Genomic DNA, 17,024 nt, shown 5'->3' with positions numbered 1-17,024 from the left:
CCCGTGACTCCAAATGACTAGAGATAGGTGTTTGAGTAACAGCAACCCAAGCAGAAAGTACTGTTCCTCTTTAATCTATGATTTTAGTAAATTTTTAAGGTTCAATGATTATAACTATTAGGATTTTCATTGCTCTTATTTGCAACATTAGCTGACTAAAAGTAAGTTGTAGGTTTCTTTTGCTTTTGTTTTCATGAGTTCTGATGATGGCTAATCAGAGGTGTTCTCTAAAGAAAATGGGCTGTGATTGCTCATTATTTTTCATTATAATTAAGCTGTCCTTGGAATGCAGTCTGTCACACTGAAGTGAATTTACACACAGGAGAGAAAAGCTAAATTATTCCAGCATTACCACTTAATAAAAATTACCAATTTGCAGGCACCGGGAAGAACAAGTTCCCTTTCTTTTCATTTTGTTTTTCTGAGGTCTCTGAGCTGTTCTAGGAAATGCAAAGCTAACAGACATGGTGACAGGGGGATCCCAACAGCTGACTGTACTGGAAGCTGAAGTGAGCTTGACTGGGAATGAATGACAAAACCAACCCATTGTGACTGGCCCAGAGGCCCCATGCATCCTTGGCATAGATTACCTCAGAAGAGGGTATTTCAAGGACCCAAAAGGGCATCATTGAGCTTTTGGGATAGTTGCTGTAGAGACAGAGGAAATTTGACAGCTGAATACCTTGCCTGTCTCTCAGAATACCCTTCTGCTGTGAGACTGCTGAGGATCAAAGAATAACAGGCACCAATTGCTACCACAACAATGCACCATCGAAAATATCACACCAAGACTCCATGATTCCCATCCATGAGATTATTCAGGAATTGGAGAGCCAGGGAGTGGTCAGCAAGACTCACTCACCCTTTAATAGCCTTATATGGCCAGTGCGTAAGTCCAGTGGAGACTGATGGTATTGTGGCCTGAACAAAGTCATGTGGGGGTGCCTAGAACAATGGAAAAAGACCAAATTGGCAGTGCCGGGGGAAAACCACTTGGGCTGCTGATTTGTGGCAAGATATCACTGCCAAGGTAAAGAAATTGGCTGCAAAAGCCCGTTATGTAGATGCACATGTACCCAAGAGTTGGGCTACTGAAGAACTTTGCAACAACGGACAGGTGGACCAAGCTGCCAAGACTGAAGTGTCTCAGGTAGACCTGGACAGAGTGAATTATCTCTGGCTTGGTGGGCCCATGACACCTCAGGTCATCAGGGAAGAGATGCAACATACAGATGGGCTTGTGATTGAGGGGTGGACTTAACGATGGACACTATCTCCCAGGTTATCCATAACTGAAACACGCACTGCAGTCAAGCAGGCCAAGCAGGTGAAGCCTCTGTGGTGTTGTGGACAATGATCGAAATACAAATATGGGAAGGCCTGGCAGACTGATTACATCACACTGCTGCAAACCCACCAAGGCAAGCGCTATGTGCCGACAATGGTGGAGACTACCACTGGGTGGCTGGAGACGCACCCTGTGCCTCACATCACTGTCCAGCATACCATCTTGGGCCTTGACAAGCAAGTCCTGTTGCAACATGGCACTCCAGAGGGAATTGAGTTGGACATTGGGACTGATTTCAAAAATAGCTCCATAGACATGTGGGCTAGAGAGCACAGGATTGAGTGGGTATATCATATTCCCTATCACACACCAGCCTCTGGGAAAATTGAACGAGAGAGAAAAGCAAGTGGGGAGTGAAGGGGTGGAGGTGGCATTAAATTAGGGAGTGATTCTCCTAAACCATGACAGGGTGGAAACTGTTACTGTAAAAAAACTTGGTAATATTAACCAAAACCTTCCCTTAACAAAATTCATGGAAGTCTTGCTTTGCTTGAACTGCTGCTAAAATTCGTTCCTGCTTGACAGGCCTGCTACTAGTATTGAGTAGCTACTAAGTGTAAAGTACAAGATGAAGACGTTCAGTTCGTATTACCCTAAATGTTAAGAACATCATAATAAAGTAGGAAAACAATGCTATTTTGTATCAGCTTTATTTGTCGATACATTACTCATCTTAGGAACATAAATGGCATCTACTTTTTCTCTTGACTGTTGAATATTAGGGCCATTATTTAATTCTGCAGTGTTAACTGAAGATGGCTCAGCTGTCTGCCATCCTCTACTGGTTTTAAAGCCTGGTGATGCTGTAGTGAATGTAGGAAGAGAAAAATAAAACCAAAACCTAGAGTGACTAATAATTGCAATTTAATATGTGTGCAAGAGAAGAGGAGCAGCTGAGGACATGTTTTCTTTAACACATTCTAGTTCTGCTCAAAACAAATTAATTCAGGAAATGAAGAACTTTGCACTTCCTTATATAGAATAGGAGCACAAACTAATGAAGGTGAGAAATACTTATGTTACTGGAAGTGTAGAGTAATAGTAATAAAATAATAATAAAAGATGTGTGTGAAAGTGATGTGCTGGTTAGTAAAGCTGAAGGTGTGGTGTCTCCAGTGGAAACGTAACTATAATAAAGATGTTGCTGTGAGCTGGGAAGCCTGGTGTTGCAGTTCTCTGCCTTACAAGAAGCTGCATGGACATACTGGAAGTCTCACCTGATAGCTGGTGTGTTATGTTGAGTCATAGTATTAATTATAGCTTCCAGATGAACCACTCAGGTCATGGTGTTCAGCTTATCAAAACATCAGTTGCACGCAGTGCGGGCAGATGGCTCAGGTAGAATCAGAGCCTGGCATTTGCCTTTACACTAAGGATCAGTGGAGGGTTTTTGATGGATTTCAGTGACAGATGGCGTGAACTGAATATTGATAGTATGAAACTTACTCAAGATATAAGATACTGCAGCATTTTAAAGTCATAGAATCATTTAGGTTGGAAAAGACCTCTAAGATCATTGAGTCCAATTGATAACCCAGCACTGCCAAGTCAAACACTAAACCATGTCCCCAAGTGCCGTATCTACACAACTTTTAAATACCTCCAGGAGTGGTGACTCTACCGCTTACCTGGGCAGCCTGCTCCAATGCTTGACACCCATTTCAGTGAATAAATTTTTCCTAATGTCCAATCTAAACCTCCCTTGATGCAATTTGAGGCCATTTCCTCTTGTCCTGTCACTTTTTTGGGGCATAGTGGGCCTGATCTTGTTGTTAAGTGTCTCAGAGACATTTGATGTGCAAGCCCATAGTATTGAGTAGCTGAACTTTTTTCTTATTCTTAAAGTGGAAATAGGGCTATAAACGTTACAGGAACTGCATCAGTGTAAATGCATCTTTAAAATGTATAGAGTTGGAAGAATTCAGATATGGTATATTTACCATAGTTAAGTATACATTACAGTCAACTGCACAGGGTGCAGATTTTAAGAATAACCAAGAGTACACTGTGTCTCATGCAACACATGGAAAGATCATGAGCTTCTCATACATGATACTGTGTCTTTCTGTTGTTTTGTTTTTCCCGTCTGCATAGGATTTAAAAAAATAGTAGTGGGGGAGGAAGAGATGATTGTTTTAAAGAGTATTAAAGAGTACTCAGAAGAAGTCATTACTTGGTTACATAAAACATGGCTTCATTTGGTAAGGTTTGTAACCAGCAGGAAGAAAACACAATAGTTTTTTTGAAATATTACTTACAACAGGAAAGTCTTACACTCACATATTGCTCTCCCTTTCTACAAATTCCATCGGACTGATTTTTCACTGTGCTTGAATGGATCGTAAAACATTGTGTGGGAAGGTGCTGCTTACCTGTCTATTCCAGTTATATTTACTTCCTTATGGAGAGATGGAATGTGAACCTTCTCTGTTTGTGGAGGCCAAAGCATTTTTTGGACATGTTTATACTAGAATAAACTTATATTGAAGTATATGAAACATCCAGAGTTACCTTTTTGTTTGCCGTATTTAAACGCCCACCACATAAGCTTAATTATGCTTTTTGTGGTGAAGACTAAAGGGTGAAACTTTTAGGAGCACTCAAAATTCACTGACTTTTTATTGCAGTGGTTTCAAGACAGCTTTCTGTCATTTTTGATAGAAACAGAAGTTAGAGCAGTGCTGGGCACATGTGAAAATCCTACCTGTAATGTGCACTTTTATTGTAGAAAAGTTTTATACATTCTTTCAAACTGTCTTAGGAGACCAACTTAACATAGAAAGTATTTTATTGCTTAAGAGATAAGCAATTGCAGCAACCAGAACCCAAGAGTGTTTTTAACCCCAATTAAAAAAAGACGCAAAAGGTCAATTAGTGCTTTCAAATGTTGGTGCAGAAATCAGAGCAGGCCACTGCGAGCCCACACATATTTTGCAGCCAGATTTCTGTTCTAGTAGTTCTGTATTTTGCGTGTGAGAGCCATTGCATAGCATCTGTTAATATATTGTTGAAATGAAATCACAATCACACCTACCTACGACGGGGGAAGTGGAGGGAGGCACTGTCATTACTCTTCCCCCCTCCCCCGCACGTCCTGATGGGCCGTTTGGCCTCTCAGCAGCACCGGTGATGCAGTGATATTTCACAGTGGCACGAGAGGGTTGCCAAGCAGCAGCTGCTTTTGCCAAGCACCTTGTTTGGAGCCGTGACTGCTCAGCATGTCTATTTGTGGCATGTAGTGAAATGCTCAGCAGGCCTGGCCAGCCACGAGCCTTCTCTGTAAGAGTCCCCATCTGCCTCTGGCAGCCACCAGCACAGGCAGCCAGATCTGAAAACTCCAGAGAAAGCAGGGTCGAGTGAGTTGGCAGTTATCCTTCAGCAATGATTAAGCAGTCTGGCTATTTTTGCTATTGTTTTCCAAAGCCCTTCTCCGTAACCACAGTGGGACACTTCTCCTTCATTCGTCTGCCATTTCTTTCAGCACCTTCCCTACCATCAATTTTGATTTCTGATAAAATCCTCAGTGTGTCAGGGAGGACTCTCTGTCTTATTCCTTCCTACATACCTTTTCCACTTAAACACTCAACTTCTCCCTTTTGTCCATAACATTGTGTCCTTAACAACAGGCTGGTAGGTTTTGTCCCAGATCCCAGGGAATGCCCTTGGGAAGCTGCTGCTGCAAATCAACGACCCCTTACATGCTTCTGACTCCCTTTGGATGGTTTCACCTCAGGGTAACCTAGAATTCCCTAATGAAAATTCAGTGTATTTTTAACTAAATATTTCAGATCTTGGCAGCATGCCTCTTGCAAAATGACAGAAAAGAGAAAGATGGCCAGCTGCACTGGATTTGTGGATTATCAAACCTTCACAGTAGCAACTGTGTTTTCCACCAATAGCAGAAAGGCCCTTTTTAAACTCCTGTCAAGCTCCTTTCTTGCTTAATAGAAGAAGACATTGGGAGTCATTCCACCAGCAGCAAAGGTAATATGCCTGGAGAACCAGGCAGCTTATACTTATTGCACATATGGAGTTCTATTACCTTGTAGGACTGCCTCTTGGAAAAAAACAGGAAAATTGAACCAGGATTTTTGGATGGACATCTTACTGCACTGACTTGCCATACTACTTGTGTTGCTACAGCCACGCAGAAGACTGCTCAGCAGCAGCTGAAGAAGCAAGCGAATATTTTCCTGTTGACAACAGAGGACACAAGGCAGCACAAGTGGCTTCCAGTTACCTGGGTCACATGTGGATTTCAGGTTACTGCAAGGACTGTAGAAGTCCACCAGGAGAAAAACAGAGCTGTCTTGATTTGCAGCAGCAGCCTCCCAGCAGAATTGCAAGTGATCTGGGACAAAACACAGGAAAACAGTTGAGAAATTGTTGAGAAACAGCATTAAGGGGAAGAGACAGACCAACTTGCTGTTTCTTATCTTAGTGGCTTGGTACACCTACACTAATCCTGGATGAATCAGCATGTTTAGTCCATTGCAGTCTGTCTCGCTGGAGTTTCTTATACCCACAGAAGCTTAGCACTGGCCTGTGCAGAAAATGTTGAGAGGCAAGATGGAGAAGAAGAGCCAGCATCAATATGCCTGCGTATCTGTTGGCAAACACCGCTCATTTTCACTGGTGCTCCAGTGGACGCAGAAACCTTTTGTTCCAGGACTGTTTCCTGCAGCAGTGCTCTGGCAAGATCTTTGTGGCCTACGGCTACAACCTGAGCATCGCTTGCCCCATGACAGATAAAAATAGGGCTTGAGCTGCAGCCAAGCTGTGTCAGTGGTATGGGTGCAGCCTCCTTAGCCTGTTACAGCTTGTAACTCTTGGTAGCTCTGATGCAGGATGCGTAAGCACACCTAGAGATGGATAAATAAGCAGGGTCACGCTGCCTGCGTCCCACCTACCCAAGCAATAGCTTGCCCAGGGGTTGCTCCTTGTTGAGGGAAAGTGAAGGAAAGATGCCTGACCAAACCCATCCCACAAATTTGGCAGCAGCAGCAGTGTAAGGCTGTCTTGGCCAGGCTGAGGGAAAACGGCTATGTGCGAGCTCAGGCCTGCATGGAGAGGGGCGTGTGGGCTGCTGTACACTGGCTGAGCAAGCTGTCCCAACCAGTGCTGAGAGATACAGCCAAAACCCATCATCAACCAGACCCTCAGTAGTAGGTCCTAGGAAGGTGAAGGTATATTAAGAAGTTTTAGCCTTGATTAGACCTTCTGTCATATCCTGTGACAGGACAAGAGGAAACGGCCTCAAGTTGTGCTGTGGGAGGTTTAGATTGGAGATTAGGACAAATTTCTTCATGGAAAGGGTTGTCAAGCACTGGAACAGACTGCCCAGGGAAGTGGTGGAGTCACCAACCCTGGAGGTATTTAAAAGGTGTGTACTCAGTGATCTTGAAGTCTTATCCAAAAATGATTGTGTGATTCTCTGATCTTCAAGTCGTAATTTCTCTACTTGTTCCCTCTGCTCATCTCCTTGTCATCCTCTGCTTTCTCATCCTCCTTGAAGACTAGCAGATTCTTCAGATACCAAGGTACTGTGTGTCATGAGCACAAAGTGCATGCGGTTCTGCAATTCAACTGATTACAAACAAGGCTGAGTCAGTCCAATGCCAGAGGTAGTTACTCAAGAGGGTTTTCCAAAAGCCTGCCTTTTCTGCAGTTAAAAGTTGCGGCAAACCAAGTATCCCATGTCTGCCACAAGCGCTGTGCTTTGAGTAGGGAAAGCTTGCAGTAGTGTAGTTATTAGCTGCAGATCTGCAGCTAATCAGCCCTGGCTTCCCTAGTAAGTGGTGCACAACAGGTTTTTTAAATAGAATATGAACGTAAAATAATTACAACATTAGGAGGGCGTTCTGTGGTAAAGGAATAATTGTTTTTCATTCTTTCTTCCTAGTCTTGCTTTCTCAGTTCTTTAATGTCCATGGTAAATTACTTCAGTAAATGTTCTTATGTGAAATTGATCTAAATGCAGCACATTACTGGAAATAAAGCTTTAGTTTTCCTCCTTCATATATTGCCCATTATAGCATACGTGGCAGTTTGGTTAGTGGCCTGTGAAGCACAACATAAATGTAACTATCCATCTGTACCTGTCCATTCTCCAAAGTGCTGACACAAAGAAAGATGCCTATAGATAAATTCAGCGCATAGGACAGCAGAAGACACAAGCGAAACATTAAAGGCATTTTTTTCACCATAATTAATATACTGTAGCATTAAAGCAATATTTGCCTAGTGACAGGAGTCTTCTCTTTGTGCTTCCCACTGCTGGTTTGCCCATGATAAAATATTGTTTGAATCTACCTCCGTTCCCCCCTCAGCAGAAAGTAGCTGTGGACAAGTTTGTTGGTGAACATATTTGCTCACATACGCTACTCACACCACAGCTCTCCTGGGCAGCTTCTGTCAGTAGCCAGCAGCAGAGACCCTTTCCAGCATCCGAGTTTACATGAGGGCCTAAGAGGAAAATTTGCTCCTCTGTGTACAGCCAGCCTCAGCAAATCACAGTGTGACAGGCTCACCGCCCGCCACTGAACTTTTAACTTGAAGCTCTAGCAGGGCACTGAGTAGCTCTGGCTACATGACACGGAACTGTGAAAGTAAATCACTTCGCTGGGAACAAGGGGAAGTCCAGCATACTGTTTTGCAGGCTTTGCCTACAGCTTCTTTGCAGTATAAGCATAGAATATATACACCCAGGAAGGCAATCAGAGAGAGATGGACTTCCAGCACAGAGCTCATCCGTACCCCATCCCAGAGGATGAAGAGGTTGCATACAGGGTTGCTCCTGATGCTCACAACTCTGCAGGAAATGAAGGCGAGAAACCAGTGTCAAAATTGCAACGTAGACACAGTGAAATAAAACTCTACAAAGAGTTCTGTGACTTCTATGCAAAATTGTAAGTTTGTTCTGTTCAGCTTCGGAGTGTAGCTGCAGTGACATTGCATGTGTATTGTACTTATGTATTTTATTATCTGAGATTTGTGCAAGCTGTTCTCTTACCCAACCTTTGCCACTGTTCTGCTTGAAACATTGCCAGTGGTAACTGTCAACTAAAACTGGAGTTGTTGCTTTAAATTTCTTCATTAATTGCATCAGAAATTTTTATCAGCAGTTAAAATGGGGTTGGAATTTGTCAGGTAGTCTCTCTGCCTTCAGTTTGGTTGCGTGTTATCTTGGGCAAATGGATAAACTGCTTCATCAGTGCAGAAGTATTACATATATCACTGATTTTGCATATATGATGTGTTTCAAAGTGAAGCACTTTTGTGTACTGAGGAGGAAAACTTAGTGTTTTCATTTGGTTTTGAACTTTGTTTCATGTTTTTGCTTGGATCATACTTTATGTATGCCAGCGCTTAACATCCTTAGTGCTCGAGCACTGTTGAAGTGATGATGAAAGGTCCCAGTTTCTGTTGTGATTATTCCTCACTTAGATTGATAAAAAGGATGGGGAAGTTGACTGAGGTCTTCCCCCATAGAAAGCGTATACAATCCATGGAGACCATCAGCAAGCTTTATACTTAATCCCAGTTCATATGTATAGTCACTGCAGTTTGTCCATAGGTCTCTCTGTTACATATGGGTGAGACCATCCTCCCCGTCTGATCTTCGAGTGAAATTTACCCACTTTTGTTTCACTGGAACAGCAATGAATACTTAGATAGCAGTTACTGTTTTTCTCTTCTGCAAAGATCTTTAGAGAGAGAAAAAAAAAGTGCCAGCAAATAATAAGTGGTCAGATTTGACCTTGCATAGGGCTCTTCTGTGAGACAGTGTAAGAAATAGATAAAACACATTCCATTTTGAACCACGTGCTATGTGTTTGCTTGCTCCTTTGGATGGTGTGCACGGAATGAATTCAATTCCTATTGAACCTGGTGGGAGCCAAGAGGTCTTATCCCCTTCTGGGGATAAAAAGGAAGTCTTGGCATCTTGCAGAGGACTGAGGGCTCTGCACTTACAAGTACAGCATGACAGCTGTACCAAAATGTGTGCATGTGTGCATATGTGTTTAAAATAATGTCACTTGTCTAATAATCTTCCAAATAGATGTTTTGAGTCGGTGATTTTGTCAGCTGAGGTCAGATTGTAATGAAACTAGACCATTGCTCTATATTTGCTCTCTCCTATCACATGGTATTAGGGCAGAGAGGTGATCTTGAAAGGCATAGCTTTGAGAGTCTAGATATGAGTAATAAAATATTTGCAAATGAAAAATCAAGAGAGCCTTTTCCTGGCCTTAATTAACTGAAACACGGCTGTAGTGTCTTCTGCAGATGTGGACATGAACCCAGTGAAGTAGCTAATTCCTCTAATGTTTTGCAACTACCACACTGCCGTTTTTTGGTTCTGTGCCTTTGAGAAGCAACCAGGGTTGCTATTTGAGTATTTTTTTGCATCCCTGGTATGGGTTTATGACTTTGTGTTGGGCTGCATGTGGGTTGCCGTGGGGCAGCTGGAGCATTCCCATCCTCTAGCATGGCCCTGGAGTGGGCTGTGAGTTGGCACATGGTGAGCTGAGCTCTCTGAGATGAACCTTCACAAACCAATCAAAAATCCCATGACTTCAAACTAAATTTGTAAAATGACCTCAAGCTATGCAGAGCTTGTATAAGGGATAATTGTTTACCTACTCTGATTGTTGTTCATATCTGCCAGACTAGATACTGCACACTCTTTCACATTGTTTATTTAGAGCTTTGAACTAAGGCTGTTACATATATATTTTAGAATTAGGAATTCTTTAGAATTAATCATTTATGTCTTCCTTTGTGGTGCTAGTCCTCAATTATTGTTAATATTTGCCCTTGTTTTCTGTAATTCTAATATATTTCATAATTTGCCCTTATTTTCTGTAATTCTAATGTATTTAACAATTTTTATAGTACTTTGAATTGCCTGTCTTTTCTCATCATAAAAAACCTGTAAATTTATAACAACATTTTTGTTGTAACAACATTTCTGTTTGGTTTTTGAATTAATTAGAGTTTGTCACGAGGATTTTGTTTCTAAAGAGTTTAGGAGCAGGGAGAAGTGGTAGTTTTATTTCTGAGGGGATACTACAAGCCATGAAGTCCATCGAAAAACTTGTATTGAGCAGCCTTGCATTAGGCTGATGCTGTTTGGCCTTGGGGGAAAAAAAAAGACCTACAACCAGAGTTGTTGCCTATTTAAGCTAATTTTCTTTCTATTTCTTTTTGTGTTTTTTTTTATTAACAGCAACATGGCGAACGCGCTTGCAAATGCCATCTGCGAGCGCTGCAGGGGTGGCTTTGCCCCTGCTGAGAAAATAGTCAACAGCAACGGTGAGCTGTACCACGAGCAGTGCTTCGTCTGTGCCCAGTGCTTTCAGCAGTTCCCTGAAGGGCTCTTCTACGAGGTAAGCAGGGCAGAGTGCCCCTCTCGCCCCCAACCTTTGTCTTGTGCCTTCTTTCCCATACCAGGATTAGCTACAGGCAGATCCATGGCAAGTCCATAGAAAGTCCCATGGCAAGAACTGGGCTCTGAAACGGTATGCCCAGTAAAGGGAGAAAAAAGCCAGGAAGCATTTCTATGCTAATTTGAAGGACATCAGTATATATAACCTTATTTAAATATGGACCCTAATGTTATCAAAGCTGAGAAAAAACTGCTGGAGATTCCTTTTTCAGTGCAGATTTTTTTCCCTGCTGTTTGTGAATCTGATATAACATACCAAAAATACAGAGAAAGCATACTTCTTAGAGGAGAAAGTCATATAGAGGGAAATCCCAGCATCCTGTGGGCCCTAGGAGGTTTATTGCTGACTTGAGTGAGGCCAGCTCGGCATGTGAAAAGAGATGACCTGTGAGTCAGCATGCTGAGATCAGGGTGTGTGTAGAAGCCAAACCAGGCAGGGCCTGTGTAGGGTCGACTCTAACACACCAGAGCATCTAAAATTACCAGTTCTTAACACACTTTTAAAGGTTAAAACCTGTTCCCGTTCACATTTCTCATCTCCAGGTCAATTGCCCTCAGCTCAGATGGGTATTTTGGTATCAGTGTTATTTTCTTTTACACTCGCCTATTATGGGGATCCAGGAGAAAATGCAGGTAAAAAGTGGCTTTATTGAAAGCTTTAGACTGATTCATAAAATACAAAGTGATTGGTATAAAGAACAATAGGTGGCATGAGCCGGGGAATTAATGTCTGGGAGATAAGGTCCCTGATCAAGTAGCTTATAGTCCAACTTAGGCTAGCAGTTACAGGACTTAAGTCATACTATGATCTGAAAAGGAAGGTGAGCAGTGTGTTAAAAGCACAAGTCTGTGCTCTCACAGACAGTTGTGCTTCTTATGGCAAGAGCGCAACAGTTTATCTTCCAAAGGATCATTTCTGACTTTACAGAGCCATGTTATGTGGTGATGAGGAGAGGCTGAGAGAGGAGTGTGAATAGGAAAAGAAACTGTCAAAAGGGATTCCTGGGGATTTGCTTTCTCTCGCCTTGTCAAAAGACTTTTCCGTCCGCCAGGGATAGTCTTGCAGAAATTGTGGTAAATGACTAATATTCCATAAGACATCAAAAGGTGAACTGCAAGGCAGAATTAATTAAATAAAAGCAGAAGAACAACCCCATGATATTAACACATTGATTTGCAATTGTTAATATATACTGAGCTGCTGTCTGCTTGCAGGCACAGTAAAGAGTCCATCCTGGCGTGTTAAGACCTGAGGCAAACGTAAAGTGATACAGATGTTTCAAAACTAAAATATTTGTAATTGTGTTAAAACTGTCTTAAACCAATAAAATGTATTTTCTCTAAATAATGAGTACTTTATTCATACTTTTTCTGACTCAAAAAGCAATGAGACATTCCAGGGACTTCTTTCAAAATGTTGAATAGTCTTTTGTTAAAGATAAAAGTTTGAGGAAATCGTGCTCTAGGCATCCTGTGTCTCCTAGGGGATGGACAAGGACTGCAGTGGAAGGAAAGTCTTACTTTTGGACCTAGGTCAGGAACATTACAAAGTCCCTGTTGCTCTGGGTGCTTCTAGGTGGCCATACCTGAATCTGTAGCAGAGGCAAGGATCACTTATGCCAGGATCTTAGATATATTGGATGTAAGCGTTTTCCTTCCTATTGCTACCTTGTTAACGTTCATATTCATGACAATTGGTCTTTGAGCACTCTTACTGAAATGTGCTGCTCTCAAAGACAGTAAGTCAGAAGTGAGTGTCAACAGATTGTCCTGGGAATGAAAATAGCACCAGGTACTAAATGTGTTTTGGTTAATGTTGCTATGGGTTTTTTTCAGGCTGGATAGCCTGAGAAATGTTATGTAGAAAGTGGAAAGTTTCAGTTAAGCATAGACACTTCTTGCCACAACTATTCCAGAAGTAAAATAACATCAGATAGGCTGAGGGAGCTAGGCCTGTTCAGACTCAAGAAGACAACTGAGAAGTAGTAGTATACTATTATCAGTGTATATAATTATCTGAAGGGAAGGTGTCAAGAGGATGGAGCCAGGCTCTTCTCACTGGTGTCAAGCAATAGGAGAGGAGGTGACAGACAGAAATTGATGCACAAGAAGTTCCATCTGATCATAAAGAAAAACTTCTTTAGTGTCCAGGTGACCACACACTGGAACAGATTGCCTAGAGATGTTGTTGAGTCTCCCTCACTGGAGATATTCAAGAATTGTCTGGACACAGTCCTGTGCAATGTGCTCTAGGCTGACCCTGCTTGATCAGGAGGTTGGAACCAGGTGACCCACTGTGGTCCCTTCCAACCTTGCCCATTCTGTGATTCTGCAAGAGGAAGGGACAGCCCTAAGCAGGCAAAAGGTGGACTTAGGTTGGCCATTGCTCAGGAGTGGCTGACAGTGCTCTGAGGACTTGAGATAATCTGTATCACTGTCAAGAAAAAATGAGTGGAGAAGACAGGCATAATGGGTATCTTCCTCAGATTGCCTTAATGCAGTCTTCGAGAAGATGGATGTGTTTGCAGGTGTGGCCAGGTAATGTGTCTTTCTGAACATGTTCCCCATGGGTAGACGCGGGCATTGTTGGTTGCCCAGCATGAGTTTGTATTTATTCTGAGTCTGGTTTAGCTAAGCTAGCGTTTCCTGGAAATGATTTCTAGCTCTTAGCAATTGGGAAGGCAAATATTGTTACCCTGCCTATTACAAGACTTGCAGAATTCCCCCAGTTAGTCATTAAGCTGCTTATCACATTTGCCGTCAAACGGTGCCATGATAAGCTTTCACTCTGTGTTCCATGGGTGGGGGTTGAACTGGTCAGAGAGATGCAGGTCTCCTTTGCTGCAGGACATGTCTCCAGGCTGCCTCGCAGGGACCCTGATCAGCACAGCTTGCTGTGGTCTGGCACTGGAGCCAAGTCACTTGCTGGCACAAGTGGCACCACACCAGAGCAGTGCCCCTCCACCGCTTGGAGTCAGCACAGCATAGCAGGAGTTTTGTAGATGTCCAAATGAACCCATGTTAGAAATGGTAATTTGGATTCCTGAGAACTGTGTGCCTAATATTGCACAGAAACTATGGGTTTAGGACCTGCAAGGGTATAATTGTGTTCCAGTTTGCTCAGCAGCATCATTTTAGCAAGTTTTCTTATGCACTCGACCTAAACAAACATTAGCACAAGCACATGCCAGCAGAATTTCCAAACTTACTCTGCTCTGGTGTCAGGTGTGAAGTGGTAGCAATTCTGGTCTGCTTTTACTCCACCACCTGGGAGATATGTATTCCCTAGAGCAGCTGCTGCAGAGTCTCAGTGCAGATAGCACTGCAGGTAGCAGAACAGACAGCTTAAGTGGAGACCTTCAGTGGCAGCTGGCAGTGCACTCAGAGGGACAGGGTGGCCCCACTGTAATCAGTCAGTGGGCATTTCCTCCAACCCACATTACTCTCAGGTCATAGAATGGCTCCTTCCTTCTAGAGGTTGCCTATGTCTCCCACTGGGGAGTGTGGACACCTCACCTTCAGACGGGGGAGGTTAGACGAGAGAAGTTGTACCCCTGGTCTGGGTGTTTGTTTAGAGCCTTGTGCTGTTTGTTTTCAGAAGCATCCTAGCCTGCACTGTACTGTGCTGAGGTGGAAGAGAGGGAAGGGCTTAGAGAGGTGCTTCCCAGAACAGAAGAAATATAGCAAAATCTTTATGGACTACTCACAACAGCCATAATTGGGAAATATATATTACTATTATTGTTGTTTTATCATAATAACGAAATAATATGGAATAGCATGTGACTTTTGTCTCTTGAGAGGAGGTTTCTTTCAGTTTGTTTGTTTTTTCTAAAATGTTTGTAATAACCTTTAAGAAGATTAAAGGAAGGTGCAGTTGCAATGCGCTTATCAGATTTGTTTCTAGTCCAGTTGCACCTTGTGTGTTTTCCTAAAAGAAAGAGTGTTTTCCTACCAGAAACTACCTTAGAGAGAGAATCTTTAAAGACTCAGGTTTTGTACATGTCTTTCCACTAAGTTAGCTAAAAACACGCAGATAAGCTGGTGGCTATGTAACAGTGAGATGTTCTATGCAGAGCCATTTAACTCATGGACCTCCAGCATACAACAGTGAAACTATCTTGCTTTTGAAATATGTGCCGTGAGATTTGTTACAGAAACTCAAGGCTTTCTCTGATGGATAACTGCTAGGTCATCTACAAGAGCAGCACAAATGAGTTAAGAAGATTGAAAATACAAACAAGACTGAATGGGAACCAACCTACCTGACATAAACCAGAGGGGAAGAAAACCTGTTTGGTCTGTCCAGATCAACATATGGTGGCTTTAAAATCCTAGCAAACCTAAGCATACCCCATTGGACCACCTGTTTACACAGAACAGGAAGCTTTTGAATTTTTTTCAGTTTTAAAAGGATTTTATCTGGCAGGAAGGAAGCACAATTCACAATGAACAAATAATTTCCATTACTCCTTGAGAAAGTAATAGCTCTCTGCCTCTCAATTATTATTTTTTTAAAAGCTGAAATTAAAAAAAATAATCTGTTTTACAGTATTACAGTGAAATAGCACTTGATAAATTCCTAGCAGAGACTTCTGAAAGAGTCTGTATTGAGCTTGTGTCTTTCTGTTCCTAAAAGGTACAATTCAGGTTGGGCAGAGGAGTTTTCTAATCTCAAGTACCCAGTGACTTTGAGAGTGTTCCGTTAGATCCCCACCCTGCCAGTTGCAAGAGTATTTATTATATTTATATTGTATTTGATCCTTGCAATTTCATAGTATAAAACAGGTAATCTTGAAACACATTGCTGTATTTTCTGTCCAGGCACAAAAACTTACTTTGTGGGTAGTATTTTATGCTATTTACTTTGTTTTGTCTTAGACACAGTAAAATGAAAGGAGCGAGGTTTCCTGCTGTCCTCATTTTTCCACTGTTTTAAACTGAGACATTCAAATCCAAACATTTTACCGTATACCTAATATTGTCTATCTGGTTTTGACACGCCAGTTGGCATTTGTATCTGGTAATGGTGGTGCCTGAAGGTATCTAAACTTTTCCCTTCATCTCAGCACATACTTGCCTACATGTTTTTACATATTCTTTGGTTAAGCTACTGATGCAGTGCTGTTGAATTTTTTTTAATTCCATATGGGTTTTTTTATATGAGAGCTTGAACTGTAGCTGAACTGATCTAGGCTGTGATAAAATTCAGATCCAAGTCCAAATCTCTTAAGATCAGATCCCAATTTAATCTGATCGATGTAGTGAACTTTGTTCCTTAATATTTGGACTTGATTATCGTAAGGGTCTTTTCCAACCTAAATGATTTCTATGATTCTATGAAATAAGCATCACAAAGGAAAAGGCTTATTTCACTTCATGTTTTGGCTGTACTGCTCCATAAAGTCAAAGATTTCTGTCCCTGGATGTTCTTCCTCTCTCTACCCCCATCGTACTTACTGCCTCCAGTATGCTGGGTCATTCTTGCAGGAAATGGAGAGTCAGGAAGACATCAAATGGGTTCAGGGAAAATGCTTTCCCTCTCCCACTGCCCAAGGGTTTTTGTTAGCTAATTTCCTGCTCAGAATGTGCTCTGTTGCATCAGAGCTTCAGCAGTCCATCAAAATTCAGAATTCAGATATCTCTTGTGATATAAATTGATGACGGAAGATGCCTTAGACTCTTGGCAGTATTGGAGGAATGGTGTGCTATTAACACTACATGCTAACTAGTAGATGAATTAAGATGGGTGGATGTAATGCCTAGCACTTATAGCTCATGGTCTGGGTTTTTTTTGTGCAGCCCCTCATGTTTTACTACCTAATTGTATCTGGAAACACACCAGGGTGTTACAGCATTTATGTTAAGAGCGTGTTCCTCATTCCTCTAACCCTCAGATCTTTTTCTGTTTGCAGTTTGAAGGGAGGAAGTACTGCGAACATGATTTTCAAATGCTTTTTGCCCCTTGCTGCCATCAATGTGGTAAGTTTTAAATAAAGGTGAACCACTTGATCACAAATGGGAGTGTCACTGGGGGAAGAAAGGCAACCCCTTGTGTGTGTTCTCAGGGAAGTGGCCCTGTGAACTCGCAGAATGTACTAGACTTCAGAGAATTTGAGGAGCTGCTTTTTCTAAAGGTCAGCAAACAACAGTATTTTTAAAAAAAAGTTTGCATTATTTGAGTAAGTAGCTTAGTTGTTGAGTCAGTGATCCAATGAGCAGACC

The 17,024-nt window shown here is 42.1% G+C and overlaps 1 protein-coding gene across 8 annotated transcripts in view; it reads left to right on the top strand.

The window, feature by feature from the left end:
• LIMS1 (LIM zinc finger domain containing 1) overlaps positions 1-17,024 on the top strand; it is a 69,817-nt gene that overhangs the window by 42,369 nt on the left and 10,424 nt on the right. For 6 of the 8 annotated variants that reach the window (XM_032680410.1, XM_032680408.1, XM_032680407.1 and 3 more), the window contains exons 2-3: positions 10,581-10,740; positions 16,715-16,781. In XM_032680410.1, the coding sequence (XP_032536301.1) occupies positions 10,585-10,740; positions 16,715-16,781 (223 nt within the window). In that variant the 5' untranslated portion in view covers positions 10,581-10,584. Of the gene's footprint in view, positions 1-7,819; positions 8,257-10,580; positions 10,741-16,714; positions 16,782-17,024 lie in introns of those variants that run through there. The other 2 variants (XM_032680403.1, XM_032680404.1) reach the window with 2 other exon arrangements.

The sequence above is a fragment of the Chiroxiphia lanceolata genome, chromosome 2 (genome assembly GCF_009829145.1).
Source record: "Chiroxiphia lanceolata isolate bChiLan1 chromosome 2, bChiLan1.pri, whole genome shotgun sequence".
NCBI lineage: Eukaryota > Metazoa > Chordata > Aves > Passeriformes > Pipridae > Chiroxiphia > Chiroxiphia lanceolata.
This window is presented reverse-complemented; position numbering and strand designations above follow the sequence as displayed.